The 22,620-nt window shown below is 41.7% G+C and overlaps 1 protein-coding gene across 8 annotated transcripts in view; it reads right to left on the bottom strand.

The window, feature by feature from the left end:
- Window positions 1–1,116: 1,116 nt before the first annotated feature.
- Window positions 1,117–22,620, bottom strand: part of arl5a (ADP-ribosylation factor-like 5A) — a 60,644-nt gene continuing 39,140 nt past the window's right edge. Inside the window, exons 6-8 of one of the 8 annotated variants that reach the window (XR_013499493.1) lie at window positions 22,227–22,574; window positions 10,911–10,957; window positions 1,117–1,784 (exon numbers count right to left, since the gene is read on the bottom strand). Coding sequence is in view for 3 of the 8 variants with exons in the window: in XM_078227965.1 (XP_078084091.1) it covers window positions 1,660–1,784; window positions 10,911–10,957 (172 nt within the window). In the remaining 5 variants the exon portion in view is untranslated. Of the gene's footprint in view, window positions 1,785–9,877; window positions 11,343–18,186; window positions 18,492–20,550; window positions 22,575–22,620 lie in introns of those variants that run through there. The other 7 variants (XR_013499495.1, XM_078227965.1, XR_013499491.1 and 4 more) reach the window with 7 other exon arrangements.

Here is a 22,620-nt window from a genome sequence, read left to right as displayed (position 1 = left end):
AGGGCATCATGATCGGCATAGGCTTGGAGGGCAAAAAGGCCTGTTTCTGTGCTGTACTTTCCTTTGTTCTTTGAAGTAGAATCGATATGGGTGGGAATTCAGAATCACAAGAGTCAGAAAACTCTAGTGGGCATAATTCACAGGCCCCGTAACAGTAGCTGTACCGTTGGACAGATCATTGAACAAGAAATGATTGAAGTATGGAACAAAGGCGGTGAAATAGTTGAGGGGGAGTTTAATCTTCATATAGACCGGGCCAATCAAATGGCAAGAGTGGTCTCGGTAGGGTATTTGTGTAGGATGTTTCCATGACAGTTTCCTTGAGCAACACATTGTGGAACCAACTAGGGATGATATTTTTAGATTTAGTATTGTGTTATGAAGCAGTGTCAATTAGTAATCCCACCAAAAGATCAGCTCAGGACTGGACAATTGAATTCCACGTTAAGTTCAGAAGTGACATACCGTACTCACAAACAAGAACCTGAAACTTAAACAAAACCAATTATATATTTGAGGGAGGGGGTAGCACGAGGGGACTGGACAAAAGAACTAAAAGTTTGGCCATATAGAAACTGGGGAAAACATTTACAGAAACAATTCAAAATGTTCAACAAAATAAATTCCATTGCAAAACAACAACTCAGTAAGAAACATCCATCCATGGTTTACTCAGGAAGTTAATGATAATAATGAATTAAAAGGAAAGACTTAAGATTGCAAAGAAAAATAGCAAGTCTGAGGACTGGGAATGGTTTAGAAACTAGCAAAGGACTATGAACATATTGGTGAAAAGTGAAAAAAGTTAGAATATGAGCAAACTGTAAAAATAGATTGTAAGAGCTTTCATAAATATATAAAATGGGAGAGGGTAGCTAAAGCAAGCATTGGTCCCTTAGAAGCAGAGACAGGAAGGAATTATGGAGAATGAGGAAATTGCAGACATTGAACAAGTATTTTGTCCATCTTCACAATAGAAAACACAAGTTGTGCACCTGAAATAGAGGATGACCTACGTGCCAAAGACTGAACACTCTTAAATGTTGCCAATGTTCCTGCTTCCACCACCTCCTCTGGCAATAATTAATACCGTAAGAAGTTTAACAACACCAGGTTAAAGTCCAACAGGTTTATTTGGTAGCAAAAGCCACACAAGCTTTCGGAGCCCCAAGCCCCTTCTTCAGGTGAGTGGGAATTCTGTTCACAAACAGGGCATATAAAGACACAAACTCAATTTACATGAATAATGGTTGGAATGTGAATACTTCCATTGATGCACCACCAATTACGATACGAGGACTCCAGCGAGTGAAATAACAGGCTTTTAATCGCAAAGAACTGGAGCACACCCTTGTAGCTAACCTGGCCCAGACTGAGGCAAGGAGGAGGAACCATCACCTTTATACCTCGTTCAGGTGGAAAGGGAGGAGTCTCAGGTGGAAAAGGAGGAGTCGCGGGCCAGGTGCAGCAGGGGTGTGTCCAGGCATACAACATGTAATTACAGTGGGTCACCATATTCACCCCCTCTTTAAAAAAGAGTCCGGCGAGGGTGAGATGGGTGGAACAATATATACAGAGGCACGAAGATATATATACAAGAGTCATGAAACTGAAGTAAGGCATCGTCCCCTCACAGGTTCAGCCTGTCGGGCGGCTTGATCAGTCGCTGTGACCGCCGCAGTACCGATTGAGGTGTTGTTTTCGATGGCAGGGTGGAACCGCTCGAGTCCGCCGTCGTCCCTTCTGGTCGGGTCCTGTGTGGTGACTCCGGGGGCTCAGGCGAGCTGCATACAGGGGACAAAGACGTAAGCGGACCTGGTGCTACCTGAACAACAGAGGGGTCTAGGGATGTGGGGTGGGGGGGTCATAGTGGGCTCCGGGGCACCCGCAGGCGCCAGGTCCCGGATAGAGACCGTATCCTCCTGCCCATCGTGGTATGCCACATAGGCATATTGGGGGTTGGCGTGGAGGAGCTGGACCTTTTTGACCAGGGGGTCCAACTTATGGGGTCGTACATGCCTCCGGAGCAGAACGGGGCCTGGGTACGCCAGCCACGATGGTAGTGAGATTCCCGAGGAGGACTTCCTAGGGAAAGCAAACATCCGCTCATGGGGGGGGTGGCATTGGTAGCCATACACAGGCGGGACCTAATTGAGTGCAGTGCATCGGGGAGGACTTCTTGCCAGCGGGTGACTGGAAGGTCTTTAGACCGTAACGCCAGTAAAACGGCCTTCCAGACTGTCATGTTCTCCCTCTCTACCTGCCCGTTTCCCCTGGGGTTATAGCTGGTAGTCCTACTCGAGGCTATGCCCTTAGAGAGCAGGTACTGACACAGCTCATCACTCATGAAGGAGGATCCCCGGTCACTGTGGATGTAGTTAGGGTAACCGAACAGGGTGAAGAGGCTGTGCAGGGCCTTGACGACCGTGGTTGAAGTCATATCCGAGCAGGGAATGGCAAAAGGGAATCGGGAGTACTCATCTATAATGTTGAGGAAATAGATGTTGCGGTCAATAATTAATACCAGCAGAGAAGAACTACTGGAGAAACTTAAGGGGCTAAAATCCAACATATCCCCAGGACCTAATAAATCCCAGGGTTCTAACAGAAATAGTGGATGCGTTGGCTATGGTTTTCCAAAATTCCCTCGATTCTGGAACAGTCCTAGCAGGTTCAAAGTTAGAAATGTAACTGCTATAAGAAGGGAAAGATACAATGGGAACTACAGGACAGTTAGCTTGACATTAGTCATTGGGAAAGTGCTGGAATCTATTATTGAGATGGTCTTAACAATACATTTGAAAAAAATATAATTTGACTAAAGTCAGTGTGGTTTTACAAAAGGGAAATAGTTTTTGACAAATTTAGTAGTTTTTTTTAGGATGTACTTTGTCGGGTAGATAAGGGGGAACAAGTTCAAGAAGAATACCTGGATTTCCAAAAGGCATTTGATAAAGTTCCATACAATAGGTTAAAAGGTAAGGCAAGGACTCATGGAACTGGAGGGGAAATATATTAGTGTAGATAGAGGATTGTTAATGGATAGGAAGCAGAGAAGCAAAAATGGGGCATTCTCGAGTTGGCAGGCTGTGGCCAGTGGAATTACGCAAGGATCAGTGTTGAAACATCAGATATTGAATATCTATATTCATGACTTAGGTGAAAAGACAGAAGTAATGTATCCAAGTTTGCTGACAAGCCAAAGTCAGGTAGGAATGTGAGCTGTGAGGATAGAGGGAGGCTACAAAAGAGATATAGACAATAATGTGGTTGACTCTTAAACACCCTCTGAAATGGCCGACCAGGCCACTCAGTACAGGGACAATTAGGGATGGGCTATAAAGATTGGCCCAGCCAGTGATATTGACATCCCATGAATGAATAAAAAAGGTTATGTGAGTGGGAACAAGGTGGTAGACAGAGTATAACATGGGGTAGTGAAAAGTTATTCACTTTGATCTTAAGATTAAACAGGCAGAATATTTTTTAAAGGCATGCAACATGTATATGTTTATGTTTTGAGAGACTAAGGTGGGCTTGTACAAGGAATTCAAAGTTAGCATGCAGGTACAGCAAACTATTAGGAAGACAAATGACATATTGGCCTTTATTGCAAGGAATAGGTATTGCTACAATTGTACTGGGTTTTGATGCATCCACATCTGGAGTAGCATGTGTAACTTTGGTCCTCATATCCAAAGGAGGATGTACTTGCATCGGAGGCAGTTTTGCAAAGGTTCACTAGGTTGGTCCCTGGGATCAGTGGGTTGCCCTATGATGAGAAGCCAAGTAAATTACAGCTTCATTCTGTGGAGTATGAAGAATGTGAGGCAATCCCATTGAAATATACAAGATCCTCAAGGGGCTCGACAGGGCAGTCGCAGAGCTTGATTCTGTTGGCTGGAGCATTGTGGTCATGGGGCCATTATTTAGGACTGACATGGGGAGAAATTTCTTGGCTCAAAGGGTTATATTTGGAATTTTCTACCCGAGGGGGCTGTGGATGCGCCATTGTTGAGGCTCGAATTGACCAATATTTGACCCCTCAGGGAATCAAGGGACATGGGGAGCGGGCATGATAATGGAGCTGAACCACAATCATATTGAATGGCAGAGCAGATTCAACCAGCAGAAGCATCTACTCATGCTACTATCTCCTGTGGTCTTTGTACCTGTTTTCTCTCCCTACATAGCCATAGAATTGACCTAGCTGTTACTGTGTTACTTTCTACTCCAGCACGGCAATCCCTCAGTTGAACAGAGGTTTCTCCAGTTTATGTTTTGCATCAGCATTATTTTGCCCAGAAGTACATTTGAGCCTGCCACTGTGCCTATTTTTCACTCAAAAAATAAATACAGCAGTGATAATCCTCAAATGTTCCCACTATATAGGACTTCCCTGCCCTCTCGCTAACAGCAAGTCCTTGCCCTGAATTAAAAATGCTACAAGTGAATGTACACTCCGGTAAACTCCTGCAGGTCTGGCTCAGTCACTTGTTCCTAAGCATTTGATAAAACACTCCAAAAGAGCCCTGGGAAACATTACACTCCAAAATTATATATTTTGAGGTAATACAGAAATATCACAGTCTGAAAGTTACAGACTCAATCATGATATCACAAAGATTTTACAACAGTAAAATGTTAAATTTGATGGATGCATGTGCCTTAAGTAGGCTTTTTAGGATTGAATGCAAGAATATCACACGCATTAACAATTTTAAAGATAAACACCATTCGTACAAAAAAGGTGAAGATCCACAAATTCACTGCAGGTTCATATTTTAAATGAAGCTATGATTCATCATTTCTCCCAATATTCATGATGATTCCTCCCATAGGAAACTGGAGAAACGTGACGTGAAAACTATTTTGTTCACCGGACCATGATGTCAGTATTGTTATTTATCATGCTTTTTCAAAATAGAAAAAGCAAGAGCGGGATTGGAATGTGTAGACGTCCGGCCACAACATTTCCAGACAATAAACGACAGCTGAATGAAGGAAGCAAATGTTCACAGGATGGAAAGCTGGCTGCAGTCCGCCCACTGCTGCTGAAGGTCATTTCTGTCCTCTTCATTCTAAGATTGAAGCTACAGTAAATGTTTTTCCAACAATGCCGGCCGGGGAATCTACAGATTATTCTACAAAGAGATCGGGCATTTCTACGCCCTAGTTTCTGATCTCCTAGTGAAGCACAACATCCAAGCAAAATGGCTCAAACAAAAGGTTCCACGGGGATCGTGCAACTGTCTTTTTATTCATTCGTGGGACATGGGCATCGCTGACTAGCCAGCATTTATTGCCCAGAGGGCAGTTGAGAGTCAACCCCATTGGTGTGGGGCTCTGGAGTCACATGTAGGCCAGACCAGGTAAGGATGGCAGATTTCCTTCCCTAAAGGACATTAGTGAACCATAGGGGTTTTTCCGACAATCGACAATGGTTTCATGGTCATCAGTGGATTCTTAATTGCAGATATTTTTTATTGAATTCAAATTCCACCATCTGCCGTGGCGGGATTCGAACCCAGGTTCCCAGAACATTAACTGAGTTTCTGGATTTAAAAAGTCTAGCGATAATATCACAAGACCATCGCCTCCCCACTCCTAGTGACTCATTGTCCAGAAGTGGAAAGACTGCACACTTGGGAACTTGGCCATAGCAACAGAATGTCATTGTCAATATGTGGTCTAGTGTACAGTTACTAAGTAGAATTATGCAGAATTTACCACATAAAACAAGTGATGGCACAATTGGTCTACGTAAAGTTTTTACACTCCACGAGTCTTCTCCCGCCTCTCTTTTAACCAGATTAACCTAACATTCTTTTCATTTCTCCCTTGTGTTTATCTAACATCCACTTAAAAAGCATCTCTGCTGTTCATTTCAGTGACTCGCTGTGGTTGACAGTTCCATATTCTTACCATACTATATTTTGATTTGTAAAAATCTCCCTCTTGGCTTCATTGATTTAATTTGGGCTCTGACAAAAGTGGAAGCAGTTTCTCTACATCTACCTCATCAAATCATTTCACGATTTTAGGGGGCTCTCTGATCTATTAATGGTGGAACAGTCTCGAGGGGCTTACTCCTGCTCTAATTCTAATGTTCGTTTTCCAATACTTGGGATCTGACTCATATTTTCTAAAAATATTAATCATTTTTCCTCAGTGACATCCAGAGCTTATGAGCAGCTTGTTGGCGGAGAGCTCAACATATTTCATTAGTTTGCTGGAGGCTTCCTCGAGAGCCCACTGCAAGCTACATTTTTGTGGCAGTTTAATATCTACGCACAAGCTGACCTTACAAAACATAACAATACTGGTTGCTTCATAGACAAAGTTTTATTCTGCAGCAGCCTTCACTTTTCAAACAGCGAGGTTATGTTGCAGCTGTATAAGGTGCTGGTGAGGCCACACCTGGAGTACTGTGTACAGTTTTGGTCTCCTTACTTGAGAAAAGATATACTGGCACTGGAGGGAGTGCAGAGGAGATTCACTAGGTTGATTCCGGGATTGAGAGGGTTGGCTTATGAGGAGAGACTGAGCAGACTGGGGCTATACTCACTGGAATTCAGAAGAATGAGGGGAGATCTATAAGAAACATATAAGATTATGAAGGGAATAGATGAGAGAGAAGCAGGGAAGTTGTTTCCAGTGGCAGGAGAAACTAGAACGAGGGGGCATGGCCTTAAAATAAGGGGGAGCAGATTTAGGACTGAGTTGAGGAGGAACTTCTTTACTCAAAGGGTTGTGAATCTGTGGAATTCCCTGCCCAGAGAAGCAGTTGAGGCTACTTCATTGAATGTTTTTAAGGCAAGGATAAATTTTTGAACAGTAAAGGAATTAAGGGTTATGGTGAGCGGGCGGGTAAGTGGAGCTGAGTCCATGAAAAGATCAGCCATGATCTTATTGAATAGCGGAACAGGCTCGAGGGGCCAGATGGCCTACTCCTGCCCCTAGTTCTTAAACAAATTTGTCTTTCCTTCTGTTAATCCCCAAACCAAGCACTTGCCTTTGCAAGGCCTTTGTCCTAATCCTAACATGTTATTCCACCTCACCTTCCGCCAAATTGCCCACGATGTGCTGAATGGGGGAGATGATGGCCTACTGGCATTCTTGCTAGACTATTAATCCAGAAACTCAGCTATTTTTCTGGGGACCTGGGTTCGAATCTCGCCATGGCACATGGTGGAATTGGAATTCAATAAAAAATATCTGGAATTAAAGAATCCACTGATGACCATGAAACCATTGTCGATTGTCAGAAAAACCCATCTAGTTCACTAATGCCCTTTAGGAAAGGAAATCTGCCATCTTTACCTGGTCTAGCTCATATGCGACTCCAGAGCCACAGCAACGTGGTTGACTCTGAACTGCCCTTTGAAATGGCCTAGCAAGCCGCTCAGTTCAAGGGCAACAAATGCTGGCCAGCCAGTGATGCCCATGTCCTAAGAATGAATAAAAAGATTCCCTGGAGGTACAGGCACTAAATAGTTTAAATACTATAACAGATGACTGAAGGTAGGTGGAAGGAAGACAAAACACAACACAAATGAAAGATGTCATACAGACTTACAGGAACATAGGAGTCAGTCATTCAGCCAACCTTGGGTCTACTCTGCCATTCAACTACATCATGGATGACCATTTACCATTTTCATGCACTATCCCCATACCGCTCTGGGATAAAGAATTCCAAAGATTTACCATCCTCTGAGTGAAGAAATTCCTCCTGAAACATAGAAAATAGGACACCCTCCATTCCCCAGTCAGGGAAGCATCCTTTCTGCGTCTACCCTTTCAGGGTCCTTCAAAATTTTGTAAGTTTCAATGAGGCTGCCTCTCATTCTTTTAAACTCCAGAGAATACAGGCCCAGTCTCTTCAATCTTTCTTCATAGGATAGTCCCACCATCCCAGGAAATGGTATGGGTCAACCTCCACTGTACTCCCTCTATGGCAAGTATATCCTTCCTTAGGAAAGGGGATGGAAATGATGCGCAGTACTCCAGGTGCGGTTTAGCCAATATTCTATACAACTGAAGAAAGACATCTTTACTCCTGCACTCAAATCCTCTTTGGGATAGAGACCAACTTACCATTAATATGAAAGCAAATTACTACGGACAAAGCTTTGACAAAGGGTTGTCTGGACTTGAAACATCAGCTCTTTTCTCTCCTTACAAATGCTGCCAGACCTGCTGAAATTTTCCAGCATTTTCTCTTTTGGCCAACCTACCATTTACGTTCCTAATCGCTTGCTGCACCTGCATGTTACCTTTCAGTGACTTATGAGGAAAGACACCCAGGTCCCTTCGGACATCAACACTTCCCATATGCTCACCATTGAAGAAATACTCTGCTCCTCCTACCAAAGTGGGAAACCTCACACTTACTCACGTTGTGCTTCTGATTTGCCATCAAAGCTAAGCAGATGAAAACCGGTTTGTCTTTCTCATTTTAAGAATACTCAGTCAAAAAAAAGACACACGATACAAACTTTGATTTTTAATTGATTACACGGATTTGTAACCTGGCTCAGTTTAAATTCATTCCACATTGTTCTCATTGATTGCAATTCTGCCACTTCAAGTTACCATTTAACTACAGTGACATTACAATTTTAAAAAATTACTTATTAGTGTCACAAGTAGGCTTACATTAACACTGCAACGAAGTTACTGTGAAAATCCCCTAGTTGCCACACTCCGGCGTCTGTTCGGGTACACTGAGGGAACATGGCTTGATGGCAAGTTATCAGTATACAGCAAATAGAGATTAAATTAACAGGTCTTCAGATTGCTGCAACCCACAAGTTCCATATTCAGCACTGAAAATTCAGTCATTTTAAATCCAATTTCAAAAGGGCAAAACTAAATAAACTTACTCCAGTTGAAGGTCCAATGATATGAATATTCTAAGTATTTTACAAAAATAAGTCTCAATGAGAAAAAGAACTCCGAACTCAGGATGGCACAGTGGTTAGCGCTGCTGCCTCACAGCACCAGGGACCTGGGTTCAATTCCAGCCTCTGCTCACTGTTTGTGTGGAGTCTGCACATTCTCCCCATGTCTGCGTGGGTTTCCTCCGGATGCTCCGGTTTCCTCCCACAGTCCAAAGATGTGCGGGTTAGGTTGATTGGCCATGATAAATTGCCCCTAGTGTCAGGGGACTAGCAGGGCAAATGCGTGAGGTTACAGGAATAGGGCCTGGGTGGGATTGTGGCCAGTGCAGACTCGATGGGCTGAATGGCCTCCTTCCGCACTGTAGGGATTCTAAATAATCTAAATCCCTACAGTGAGGCCAGAAAATCCCGGCCATAATTTCAAAATTTCATCCTGCTGTGGGAAAACTGATTTTTGGCCTCACGCCACATTAAGTTCTCCAAAGTCTTAAGTACTCCAAGAGCTTGCGGAAGTTCCAACCAATGATCCTATGGCAGCCCTGAGGGGTTCATCGAACCCATACCGACAACAATCCTACCCAGGCCCTACCCCTGCAATCCCACGTATTTACCCTGCTAGTTCCTCGACACCAAGGGGCAATTTTGCATGGCCAATCAACCTAACTCGCACATCTTTGGACAATGGGAGGAAACCGGAGCACCCAGAGGAAACCCATGCTGACATGGGAAGAACTTGCCTCCAGCCAGACACTGACCCGAAGTCGGAACTGAACCTGGGTCCCAAGCGCTAAGGGGCAGCAATGTTAACCACTGTGCCACTCAACTCCAATACACTCTCCAATATAAACCATCGTAAATTAATACAAGTGCTATTAACTGTGTATCAGAAACAGTAGTGAACTTATATCCAGAAGGGTACGTATGTGGAATGCAAACCATATTTGCCAGTCAAGGAAGTGGAAAAATCAGTGTACAGACTAAAATACCAGGCCAGATTTATTGACAGGAAATAACATACAGAAGCAAAAAGGCACATCAACACACTTAGCACAATAATTACAGAACAGATATAATAGTTCAGAAAGCCATTTAATACCATCTACTGGCAGTACAATTCTCCTGAATGAGAGTGTTTTGGTTTTCTCACAGTCTTTTAAAATAAGATGGTGCACTTACAAGCACCCAGAGAATTTAGCGCCCTTGCACGAGAATGAAAAATTACAAGAATTAAACAAGTCTTTGCAGGCAGTGTTGTCAATCAAAGGCACAATACTGGATGATTGTATGGATTGCTAATGAGCAATTAATCACAAATCATCTGGAGCTCTTGCAGCGAGGATTTTGAGTGCACAATTCAAACTGCAGTTAAAAGGAAGCTGCTTAATTTTAGCTTACTCGCTGATCAACCCAACTGGCTCACGTTACATACTTAGTGCCCCTCATTAAAATATAGCAGAGGGCCACCTCCATTTTGACCTTAACTATTTTTAGTCACACATTTTCTTGATTGCTAGCTGGTGGCATCTGTTAGAAAGCATGCACATGTCTGGTGGCTGAATTGGATTTAGCTACGATGCCCTCTACCGGCCCTTAAGATTGCTGGCATTCTTGCCACTAAGGCCACTACATCATTGCCATGTTCCACAGGGAGGAATTCAAGGGCGAGGAAATGTCCCTCATAAGACACAAAAAAATACTCGTGGATAGGGAAAGTGAATTTAATTAGATCAATCGCTTATTTAATAACGAAACCTCCCTCCCCCCCCCAACGCCCTTCATAAATTTCTATAGAATACGGCTCCATTTAAATGAGTCAGAAGTAACATCTGATGCGTTTTTCATGTTCAAATTAGACTCAGTTACTGCATCCTGAAATACTTTATCACATTATTTTTAAATATGTAGTTAACAATTTTTGATTGCTAACACATACTTCCATCTGCTTCAGGGAAATTTGTGCTGGAAGTTAAATTTAATTTTATACATTACAGTTTCAATACTTACTGTAGAAGCAGAGAGGCAGACAAAGCAAATGGGATGCAGTTGGAAATCTGAAATGAGAAACAGTAAGGACTTGTGCTCCAATACTCATTACACCGAAGCAGTTTTAACTCCCCTATTTTCTTGAATTCCCATGAGGGGGGTCTTTAATGGAACACACTCATACAATATATAGCCATCTGTGGCAATGAATACCCAGTCCATCAGGTACAATGTTTGGAAGGGTTAAGTTTTTGCAAAAGAAAATGCACTATAACCAGAAAAATCTGAAGGCTGATAAAAACATTACACTAAGGAAAATGGTTCTACATTACAAAATGGCCCTGTCAATTTATATACCCCAAAATAAGCAACATGTATTCATAGAATCACTATAGTGCAGAAGGCGGCTGTTCGGTCCATCGAGTCTGCGCCAACAACAATCCCACCCAGGCCCTATCCCAGTAACCACACATATTTATCCTGCTAATCTCCCTGACACTAAGGGGCAATTTATCATGGCCAATCAACCTAACCCGCACATCTTTGGACTGTGGGAGGAAACCGGAGCACCCAGAGAAAACCCACGCAGACATGGGGAGAATGTGCAAAGTCCACACAGTCACCTGAGGCTGAAATCGAACCTGGGCAGCTGGTGCTGTGAGGCAGCAGTGCTAACCACTGCGCCACCGTGCCTTATTAAAGCACGGGAAATAAATGGAAGAGACAATTAAAAAAATAAACTTTGCAACACAAAACTTTTTGATCATATGGTTAGCCACATGGGACACTTCTATCATACGTGCACACAAAACCATTTGAGAAGGGCATTTCTTGTAATCTACAGGAAATTGTTTAAACATCTGAATAATGGTATCACAAACCTGCACAACATTTTTCTGTGGACCTCATCAAGCAAGGCATTGGATAGAAAGAATTTATAAAAGCGCGATCCTGGCATATAAAACTGCATCAGTTCTTCAGATTCAGGTGACCCCAGAACCATATGTAACCCAGGTGTTCTGTAGAAACACTAGGCAGCAAATGGCTTTAATCTTTCTAACATATGTCCAGGTAACTGCAGTTCTATAATAAAAAGACAATGCTGGAAATACTCAATAGGACAAGCAGCATCTGTGCAGAAAGGGGTGATGTTTTAGGTCAGTGGTCTACCCTCAGAATCTATATCTGTGCTGCCACATGAAAGCACGTCTTAAATACCCATTTCTGCAGTAATGGCTACTACAGAAAGAGCTTAACCTAGCTGCAAGTTGGATTTAGGTTTTGTTTTCTGTAAGCTACTCTTAAAATGTGAACATGTACATGTGGTAGGGATGGCTAAAACCATAAAGATAAAAACAGGATTGACAATTCAAGTGACTTGGCCCAACTTCTTGTGACAATCTGCACTCATCATTGCAAAGTTTTAAAGCACATGCAATGTTGGCTCCTTATTTCACTTTGTAATGCTTTATCTATTCATGCCATTCCATATAGACTTTTTTAAAAATTGCACAAAACTCACCAGCTTCAGTTCCCTAAGTTGATGGTTGAGGCTGAAAAACTCAACTCATTTAAAAGGTACCTGGATCTGCACCTGAAATGCTGTAACCTGCAACGCTACAGACCAGGCTATGGAAATGGGATTAATACAAGCGTCTAGTTTATTTTTATCTTTTTTTAGCCGGCAGAGAAACAATGGGCTAAATGGCTCTTTCCTATGGTCTATGGGCCAAAAAATCAAGCTGTAAGTGGATGCAGCCAACTTAGGGCTAAAAATTGCAGGTGCAACAGCAAGGTGCAAACACAATTGAAGCTCAAACCTTGCATCTTACAGTAAAGAATCAAAATATTTAGCTGGTGATTCAAAGGAAAATGCATGCAAATTCCAAATTGAACTCCTTTCAGATTAATTCTAAAAAAACATACAACTACTTGTGCACATCTTCCAAATAAACCATTGAGGTAGCTGCCAAGTTACTTATCCATTCAGATAGGCCCACAATACAATGGCCTATGTTCCTGAAATGTCAGTTGTGCGTTTGTGCGAAAACTCTCTTTGCTTTGACCATATTAAAATTGAACAGGATCAAAATGTCACATTATAGTCTATGCTACAATGTTCCAGACATTTTCATGCCCACTTTAGCTGAGTCAGTAGCACACTTTCCACAGAATCAATAATAGATTCCATATTCTCACCAGGACTTGCGAGGGCATTTCAGTGAAATACTGAATAAGTGCTGCATTGTCATAAGCGCCATCTTTCAACCAAAGTTAAAAGTTAAAGTTAAAAGTTTATTTGTTCGTCACAAGTTGGCTTACATTAACAATGCAATGAAGTTACTGTGAAAATCCCCTAGTCGCCACAGTGTACCCGAACTACCTGTTCGGGTACACTGAGTGAGAATTTAGCATGGCCAATCCACCTGACCAGCACATTTTTTTCGGATTGTGGGAGGAAACCGCAGCGCCCGAAGGAAACTCGTACAGACATGGGGAGAGCGTGCAAACTCCACACAGACAGTGACCCAAGCCGGGAATTGAACCTGGATCCCTGGCGCTATGAGGCAGCAGTGTTGACCACTGTGCCACCGTGCTGCCCCAACCATATCTATTGAGGCCACGTCTGGTTGCAAAACATCTGAGTTGTTTGTGGTCGAGGTCAGCTGAATCTAAGGATCATCTGAATCTAGGGATCATTCCTGATGTTCTAATGACAAACTGCAGGTAGATCCTGACCAACATTTCTACCCGAACAGATACCCACCATGGCACAAGCAGCCCCCCGCACCTCCACTCCTCCCCCCCATCAAAAGAAAAATGACCATTTATCACATGTTGTATACAAATCTGCTCTTTGCAGGTGACTACATTTTGAAAATCAAGCAAGCTGGGACAACCAGGAAAGATGGTAAAGCATCTAAGAATCCAATATTTTTTTCTTTAGCACACAATAAAAAAGACAATTTGCACAGCTTGATTAAATCTGTTCTGGATGACACCTCAAAATATTGCATATTGGATGATGGTTCTGGGTGTTTTGTGTTCTAAGCTCTGCAAGTACCTGAGCTGAAAACATAAGCCATCAAGACTTGCAACAAAAAGTTACCAGCAACTCAAAGAATAGTAGTGTTTTGCTGAATTAAAATCTGGATAAGGTCAACATTTAACATAGATCTGACATTAATCCAGTTGACTGCTTTGTCAACTAGATATACTAGTAAAGCATCTTGGATTTAAGATATTAAATAGTTTACACAATGCAAAGGCATTTTATTGTAATCTTGCATATGGAATTTCTTTCCAACTGATTTAACAATAATTTCAATGAAATACAACCACCTTTCTGGGAATGCTACATTATTCAAAAGCCCTTTGTGATCTTTACAGGGGTGTTTGACATTCGTTGAAAATATTCTCAATAAACAATACATATACTTAAGGGAACAAACCTTCTATAATTTTTATACACTCAGTTGATGGCACATCAAAGGCAGAAAGTTCATATGTAGTTTAAATCATTTGAAATTCATACATATTACATTATCTCAATCCAAGACCAGCAAATAGTTCATTTAATATTTTAAAAATAGGATGACGGCCTCTGGATGGAAGGCCCCTTACTGCCTTCAGAAGAAACTTCTTTTCCCAGAGTAAAAGATGTGAAACTCTACCGTGGGAATGATTGAATAATATAGATAATGGTTAACACTATGGATGATGTTAAGGGGAGGCTAAATAAGCATGCAAAGGAAAGGCAGAGAGTTATGCTGTTACGTTTACATGGAAAGATGTGGGGAGGTGTGCTGTATATCCTATGCAAGCTTGTTGCTGTGCTGTACATCTTATGTAGGCTTGTTTCTGTGCTATGTTTCCTATATAGGCTTGTTCCTGTGCTGTATATCCTATGGAGGCTTGTTACTGTGCTGCATATCTTATGTAGGCTTGTTACTGTGCTGTGTATCCTATGTAGGCTTGTTTCTATACTGTACATTCTATGTAGGACTGTTTGTGCTGTATATCCTATGTAGGCTTGTTACTGTGCATATCCTATGAAGGCTTGTTACTATGCTGTATATCCTATGAAGGGGCAGCAGTGGCACGGTGGTTAACACTGCTGCCTTACAACTCCAGGGACCTGGGTCTGATTCCCGGCTTGGGTCACTGTCTGTGTAGAGTTTGCACGTTCTCCCTGTGTCTTCAAAGATGTGCGGGTTAGGTGGATTGGCTATGTTAAATTGTCCCTTAGTGTCCCGGGATGCATAGGTTAGGAAGGTTAGTGGGGTGAATGTGTGGGATTATGAGGATAGGGCCTGGGTGGGATTGTTGTTGGTGCAGACTCGACAGGCCGAATGGCCTCCTTCCTGCACTGTAGGGTTTCTTTCCTTCTGTGCTGCATATCCTGTGTACGTTTGTTGCTGTGCTGTAGATCAGTTATGTCATCTTTCTATCGTTGGGAATGTGCAAAGGAGGAGGATTAAAAATATGCACCAGAAAATATGAAAATCAATGCTGTTAATTAAGCCAAATGTCCTCAAATAACTCATCAAGCTTCTGAAGACCATAAATAAAATCATAGGTGAAATTCCTCCCTTTGCTATGGCAATATTCTATGCGTCGTAGGATACTTAGTCAAAAACGGATTATGGAAAATGCATCACAGCACAAAATAAAATTCTTCCCTGCCCTGGATTAAGACTGTGCCCCTTCAAAAAAAATACTCCTACTCCTGTTTCTAACAATCTAATATGGTAAACTCTTGCAGTTCTAGATATGAAGTCTGCAACATGCTTAACATTTATTGCAAGACTATTACTAAACAAAAGAAATGTACAATGGAAGGACCAACAGCTAATTTAGTTTTAAATTACAACACCATGTGGTGGTAAAGAACAATTGAAAAACACAACCCAACAACAAATGTGTGGGACCTGGCTGAAGGACTGTTGATGACGATGGCAGTTAATGATCATTACCAATTTGTAACAAGTTTGTTATAACCTTAGATAAAAGCAAGTTACTGCAGATGCTGCAATCTGAAAGCAAAAGAGAAAATGCTGGAAAATCTCTCAACAGGTCTGGCAGCATCTGTAAGGAGAGCAAAGAGCTGCTGTTTCAAGTCCAGATGACCCTTTGTCAAAGCTAAAAGGCATAGAAAGTGGGAGACATTTACACTGCAGGGTGAGGGAATGAAAGATGAGTCATAGCCACAGAAACCAGGAGAAAGGGCTGCTAACGGCAGTCCATAGAGAGAATAAAGGGTGTGAATGGTCAAACGGCAGAGAAGTTAAAATCAGAGGGTAAACTGTGACAGATGAAGATGTGGGGGGAGGGGGGTGGGTGAGTGGGAGAGGGGTAAAATTGAGTAAAGGGGGAAGGGGAAGCAAAGGGGGAGAAAAGGTAAGAAAAGGAGGGATAAAGTAGGGGGAAAGAGTGGGGGGCAAGAAAAAAGAAGACAATAAAAAAATAAACCTTGATCATTTTAAATTATTTTGGTCATATCAATTGTCATTTTAGAGTTAATAGTGGCCAGTACCAAAATGGATTTTCTTAGCTGCCCCAACAGGCTCATACACAAGTAACTATTCCACACATCACTGCTAGTACACAACTTACAATATTGCTGAAAAGAGACATGTTGCTGAGGCTATTTGTCTTGGGCTCACCAGCAGAAATGCAAGAATGCCAAATGCTGCCGTGGGCGGCACGGTGGCACAGTGGTTAGCACCGCTGTCTCACAGCGCCAGTGACCCCGGGTTCAATTCCGGCCTCAGGTCACTGTGTGTGTGAAGATTGCACATTCTCCCCGTGTCTTCGTGGGTTTCCTCTGGGTGCTCCGGTTTCCTCCCACTGTCCAAAGATGTGCGGGTTAGGTTGATTATGCTAAATTGACGCTAGTGTCAGGGGGAATTAGAGGAGTAAATATGTGGGGTCACAGGGATAGGGCCTGGGTCGGTGTGGACTCGATGGGCCGAATGGCCTCCTTCTGCACTGTAGGAATTCGATGAAATTATCACAATTTATACTACAGATGAAAAGGGTATTGATTGGTTGTCGACTCTGATTGGTCAATGCATTGCCACGGAGAACGCAATGCAGAACTATAGGATCCCTATGCTTCCGGGTAATTCTAATAAAGGCGGCTTGAACACGTTGCTTCTAACAAACATACCTGAGCCACATTTCGAGCTCATTACTAATTATCTTAAATTTGTTTATGATAGCTTCAGCACACTCGGGATGGTTCAGCAATCAGTACACATTTCATTTTAGGTAAGTAAGCATGAGCTAATTGAGTGTTGTCTGTGCTTCTCTGCCTGTGACAAACAGCTGAAGGAACATGCTATTTGATTTGATCAGGCAATTGCTGGCATGTATGGCCTCTGCACCTGTATCGAAATCCATACACAGTGCCCAGTTGTGTGGTAGGCGGAGTCACTTTGGACTGACTGCAGCATCCTTTTAGTTGAAAATATCACTCGTGCCGCCACTGGAAAGTAGCAGCGTGGAAAGGCTTGATTATTCTGTTCAAATTTTATTTTTTTTTAGATACTTTGCCTTTCCAGGATAGTTCGAGGTACATGGGGCGATTTACATGGCCAAACGTTTGGCTCATTTGCCTGAGACGCAGCAAATGGTGATCTGATTGGGATAACCACGATCCTGCAAGACATCTTTGATGCACTGTATTTCTGCATCGAGCTGCAATGTGAAGAAATGGCTATAACCCTATTTGTAAGTTTGCTGATAGTATACAAAACCCACACGTGTGCGTGGTGAAGGTAGGTTTGTGGTAGACAGCTGTAGAGAACATTTCCCAACTAGCGCATTGAGAAAAGGGAGTGTGTTAGATTAGTCCATCTTAAAAATGAATTTGAGCGCGGGATAGTGCATCAAGGTGTGTAAGGAAATCCTTACAGGCAGCTGCAGGTTCAAAGATTGTGAATGTTATCATCTACGTATTGGCAAGGCGCAGAAGTTTGGAAGGTTAGGGCTTACTCCGTTAAAACGTATTTCTTGTGAAAACCGACAAAGATGTTAGTGACACTGCTATGAAAATAAGTAAACTTTGACCATTTTCAGAATCATCTGTGACAAGACACTTACAAAATATATTCCTTTCAACCTTTCCTTTCCAAGACCACTTTTTTTGATTCACACTAATGGATGAAACTTGGGTGTACAGAGCACAATTTCAAAACTTCCCAATGACAAAAAATTTGAAAGCATAGTGAATTGTGATGAGGCGAGTGATAGACTTCAAGACAGGCACGCAGGTGGAATGAGTGGACATGTTGCAGATGCAAAGTTAAAGTTTATTTATTAGTCACAAGTAGGCTTACATTCACACTGCAATGAAGGTACTGTGAAAATCCCCTAGCCGCCACAGTCCGGCGCCTGTTAGGGTACACCAAGGGAGAATTTAGCACGGCCAATCCACCTAGCCAGCACGTCTTTCGGATTGTGGGAAGAAACCAGAGCACCCGGAGGACACCCACGCAAACACGGGGAGAATGTGCAAACTCCACACAGACAGTGATCCAAGTTGGGAATCGAACCTGGGTCCCTGGCGCTGTGAGGCAGCAGTGCCACCGTGCTGCCCTTTAAGTTAACACAGAGAAGTGCAAAGTGATTTATTTTGATAGGAAGAATGAGGAGAGACAACATAAGCCACAGGATACAATTCTGAAGTATAACATGCACAGATCATTGCAGACAGCAGGACAAGTTCAAAAGTGACTAAAAAAGTGTACAAAATCCTAAGCATTATTAAAATGGCAAAGAGTACCAAAACAAGGAAGCTATAATGAACCTTTACAAAACACTGGTTTGGTCTGAATTTTGGGTACCAGACTTTAGAAAGCATATGAAGGCTTTGGGTTGTGCGCAGAAAACATGAAGAGAACGGTTCGAGATGAGGGACTTCAGTTACATGGTTAGATTGAAGACGTTAGGAAGACGAAATTTGATAGACATGTTCAAAATCATGAGGGGTCCAGATGAGTAGATAGAGCAAAACTGCTCTCTTTGGCAGGAGGGTTGCAATTTAAAGTGATTTGACAAAAGAATCAAAGGCCACAAGAGGAAGATTTTTTTTAAAAATGCAGCGAGTGGTTAAAATTTTGAAACACATTGCCTGGAAGAGTGGTGGAGGAAGATTCTACTGTGTCTTCCAAAAGGGAATTGGCTAAGCACCTGAAGGGGAAAATGGATATCTCAAAACTACAGAGAAAGAACTGGGACTGACTAAATTGCAGACAGCCTGCATGGACTTGACATGCCAAATGGCCTCCTCCTTTCCTGAAACCATTCTGATTCTATAACTATCAAGTAAAAATATGAAACCAAGAATATTAGCTTCTTTATAATTAAGTATTCAATAAAACATTTGGGGTTTTAACTGAGCATTTCACTAGGAGGCAGTAACTGAAATAAAACTCGCCCAAAATGTAATATTTCAAAAGTAAATACTTCAAATACTTATTTGGTTTCAGAGAGAGATGTTGTGGAATAAATCTGATATCTATTTTAAAACATTTGTACTTCTAGAGAAATCATAGAAACCCTACGGTACAGAAAGAGGCCATTCGGCCCATCGAGTCTGCACCGACCACAATCCCACCCAGGTCCTATCCCCATATCCCTACATATTTACCCACTAATCCCTCTAACCTATGCATCTCAGGACACTAAGGGCAATTTTTAGCATGGCCAATCAACCTAACCCGCACATCTTTGGACTGTGGGAGGAAACCGGAGCACCTGGAGGAAACCCACGCAGACACGAGGAGAATGTGCAAACTCCACACAGACAGTGACCCAAGCCGGGAATCGAACCCAGGTCCCTGGAGCTGTGAAGCAGCAGTGCTAACCACTGTGCTACCGTGCCGCCCTACTGTGAACGCATCAAAATGCTTCAGACTGTCAAACCCCAAACTACAAATCTTCCAACAAAAAGGACCAATGTGTTGACAAACATGATGAACATATCAGATTGGGCTGGCAAGATTCCAACAGAAGACAGACTGAATAAACTTGATATTTTGATCGCATTCCAAAGTAAAACAGAGCGACATATTAACAAGTCTCCAGCCTCGACAGCATGACATACAAGATCAGTTGGCAATTCTGTAGCTCAGTTGATCAGATAACATGGAATCTGTCCTGTCTGTAATTTTAAAATGAATCAAGCAGCAGTGAAGATTTTCTGAAATCGAATTATGACAAAAGAGTTCCAGCTTCTCAAAGCAGTAACACATTCAGCCTTACAAATTTGCGCGAGGGCCATCAAGATTTGATCGTGGCTCCTTGCAAGCCTTACGACCATGAAAGCTGCTGAATTGTCATAACTGGTTCAAGAATGTCCCTTGGGAAAGAGAACTTGCCACCCCAACCCAGTCTGGCCTACACACATCTCAGGCTGATGCCCAAGTCCAAAGGGAAAAGAGCATTGGTTACTGAATATTTCCCTTGCCTGCATCACCCACATCTTGAAAATAACAGAAAAATCACACTACAACGCAGTACTGACATTTTTGTAAACTGAATTAGTTCTAATTGTTGCCAAAATACAGATATCAAGTGTGTGTAATATTAGCTTGCTTTTTCATGTCATTGGTGTGCTACCTTTTTCCTGTTACATGAAACAAATTATAGCACATTGGGGTTAGTGAAATCCAATTTTACTCATGATATAGGTTGCTTTCATGAATTCAAATTTACAATATACATAATCGATCTCATGAACTGTATTGTAGCAAAAAATTAAAAAGTCAATTTCACCCTGTGCAAATTTGAATCGGAATAGTTATTCCATAAACCATTAATCAGTAATGTACTGGTACCAAAGAAATTGATCATTTTACATTTAGTGTCTTCACACGATCTAGAACGTTTTGCATCTAATGAAATGTGCACTGAACACTCGTGAGGAAGAATAAATACACCTATAATACAACCATTTACTTTAAAATGTGGTTGATGCTCCTTCCAATTTCATTTTTTTCTGGTGCTGAAACCTGAAGATTTGCACAAGTTTTTTTTTTAAATAATGCAGTAAACATGCAACAATGCAGCTTGGATGCTCATTACAGATCAGCTTCCTAGAGGTTCTTCACAGAAAGAAACATAGACCTTCTGGATCAATGAGGAGAGCAACCACATACAAATATATTATATATAACATCAGAATTGACATTTCTCATTTGAAGTTTTACACAAGTTCTTCTATTCAATAACTATGCATCACAGTATCCCCAAGGAGGTCAAAATTCTGGGTCGAGTTGATTGGGATTGCTCTTCCCACTTTCTGACCCCACCCACCAAAGATTTTGTAATTTAGGATCGCAGGCTTCAGTACGGTTCAAAGCCTGAAGGAAGCTTCTGTGCAAAACCCTATCGTCCACAAATCCCAATCTCTAAAGGCAGTGAACCTTTAAGTCTTGATTTAACACACAGTTGGTCGATACTAGTCTGACACGGCAAAATTTTAAGCACATCGTCTTTGATTATAATTAGGACTTGACTGACACTGTTCTCCATATTAATCCCAGTTAACCCAGTACTGTAATATTGCAAAGTAATTTTTAAACTCGCAGTATAAACAACTTTTGTCGGTCATTCAAATGATGTACAAAGACACATGAAAATTAATTTTACCCATGTTTAACAAAGTTTCAAAGCCAATCAGGTGAAAAGAAAAATATATCTAAAAACAGGTTCATTTTTGGTGAAAGTACAGCAGAATGAGATCAGGAAGTCGGCAGTGCATCTTTGAACTTTGATGGACCAAAGTCTCATTGTGCTAACCTGCCTAAGATTCAGTGTGAAGAAACTCTGCAATTATATTTAAAACTTTCCAAATTGCCCATGAATTTTCTCATGATATAACTCATGACACAATTTGTGGAGAGATAGTGTCACGGTAAAGAAACAAGAATTTAAAATATAAGTACTCATATGCCCACTTCCCAGTACAAAGTTGATAATATTTTCAGTGACGTTAATATTAATCTGCCTTGCGTCATGCAACTCATTCCCAAAAGCATTCCTTTGTAGATTAGAGAAAATTATATAAAACGTTTTGCTTGTTGTTCACTCTAAAATCAAAGAATAATGGCTATAATATTCAAGTTTCTTCACAGCACAGCAATGTCAGCTAAAACCAGGTCATAACAGCAACAGGTAGCTCAACCAGAACTTGGGATTTTCAGCTGTGAACAGTATAACAGTGTTCCATTGAGATCATAGCTTCTTTTATTTAACATAGAAAGTGGCAAGCAATTCATATGACAATGTTGGAATACAAATCAACTTCTTCCCCCTCCGAATACTTACCAAATACTATAAAAACTCTACCCTGAGCAGAATGTGCTGGTTCCAAAAAAAACGTCAATTAATCATAGCCATCTTTAAAAGAAAAGCTACAAATGATCAATTGAATTCCGAGTCTTGAACTCAATCTTGATCCTTAAGGAAAGTCTTTCCAAACTTGTACTTGAAACAAGTGTGAAAGTAGTAAACTTTATTCAGTCCGAAAAATAAATACCAATGAATCCAGCAAGCATGGATCTGTTACCACTGGAAGAGATATACAGTTTAGATATTAATGGTCCGTGCATCCTGATCCTTGGAGGTCATCTGACCTTAAGTCTTGACGTCATCCATTCTAATCCCTGACATAACCTGCAAAGGCAGACAGAGCACTTACTACAAATACAGTTCAACATCA

This window comes from Mustelus asterias, chromosome 14 (assembly GCF_964213995.1).
Source record: "Mustelus asterias chromosome 14, sMusAst1.hap1.1, whole genome shotgun sequence".
Taxonomy (NCBI): Eukaryota; Metazoa; Chordata; class Chondrichthyes; order Carcharhiniformes; family Triakidae; genus Mustelus; species Mustelus asterias.
The sequence above is the reverse complement of the archived record's forward strand: the minus strand, read 5'-3'. Positions and strand labels throughout refer to the sequence as shown.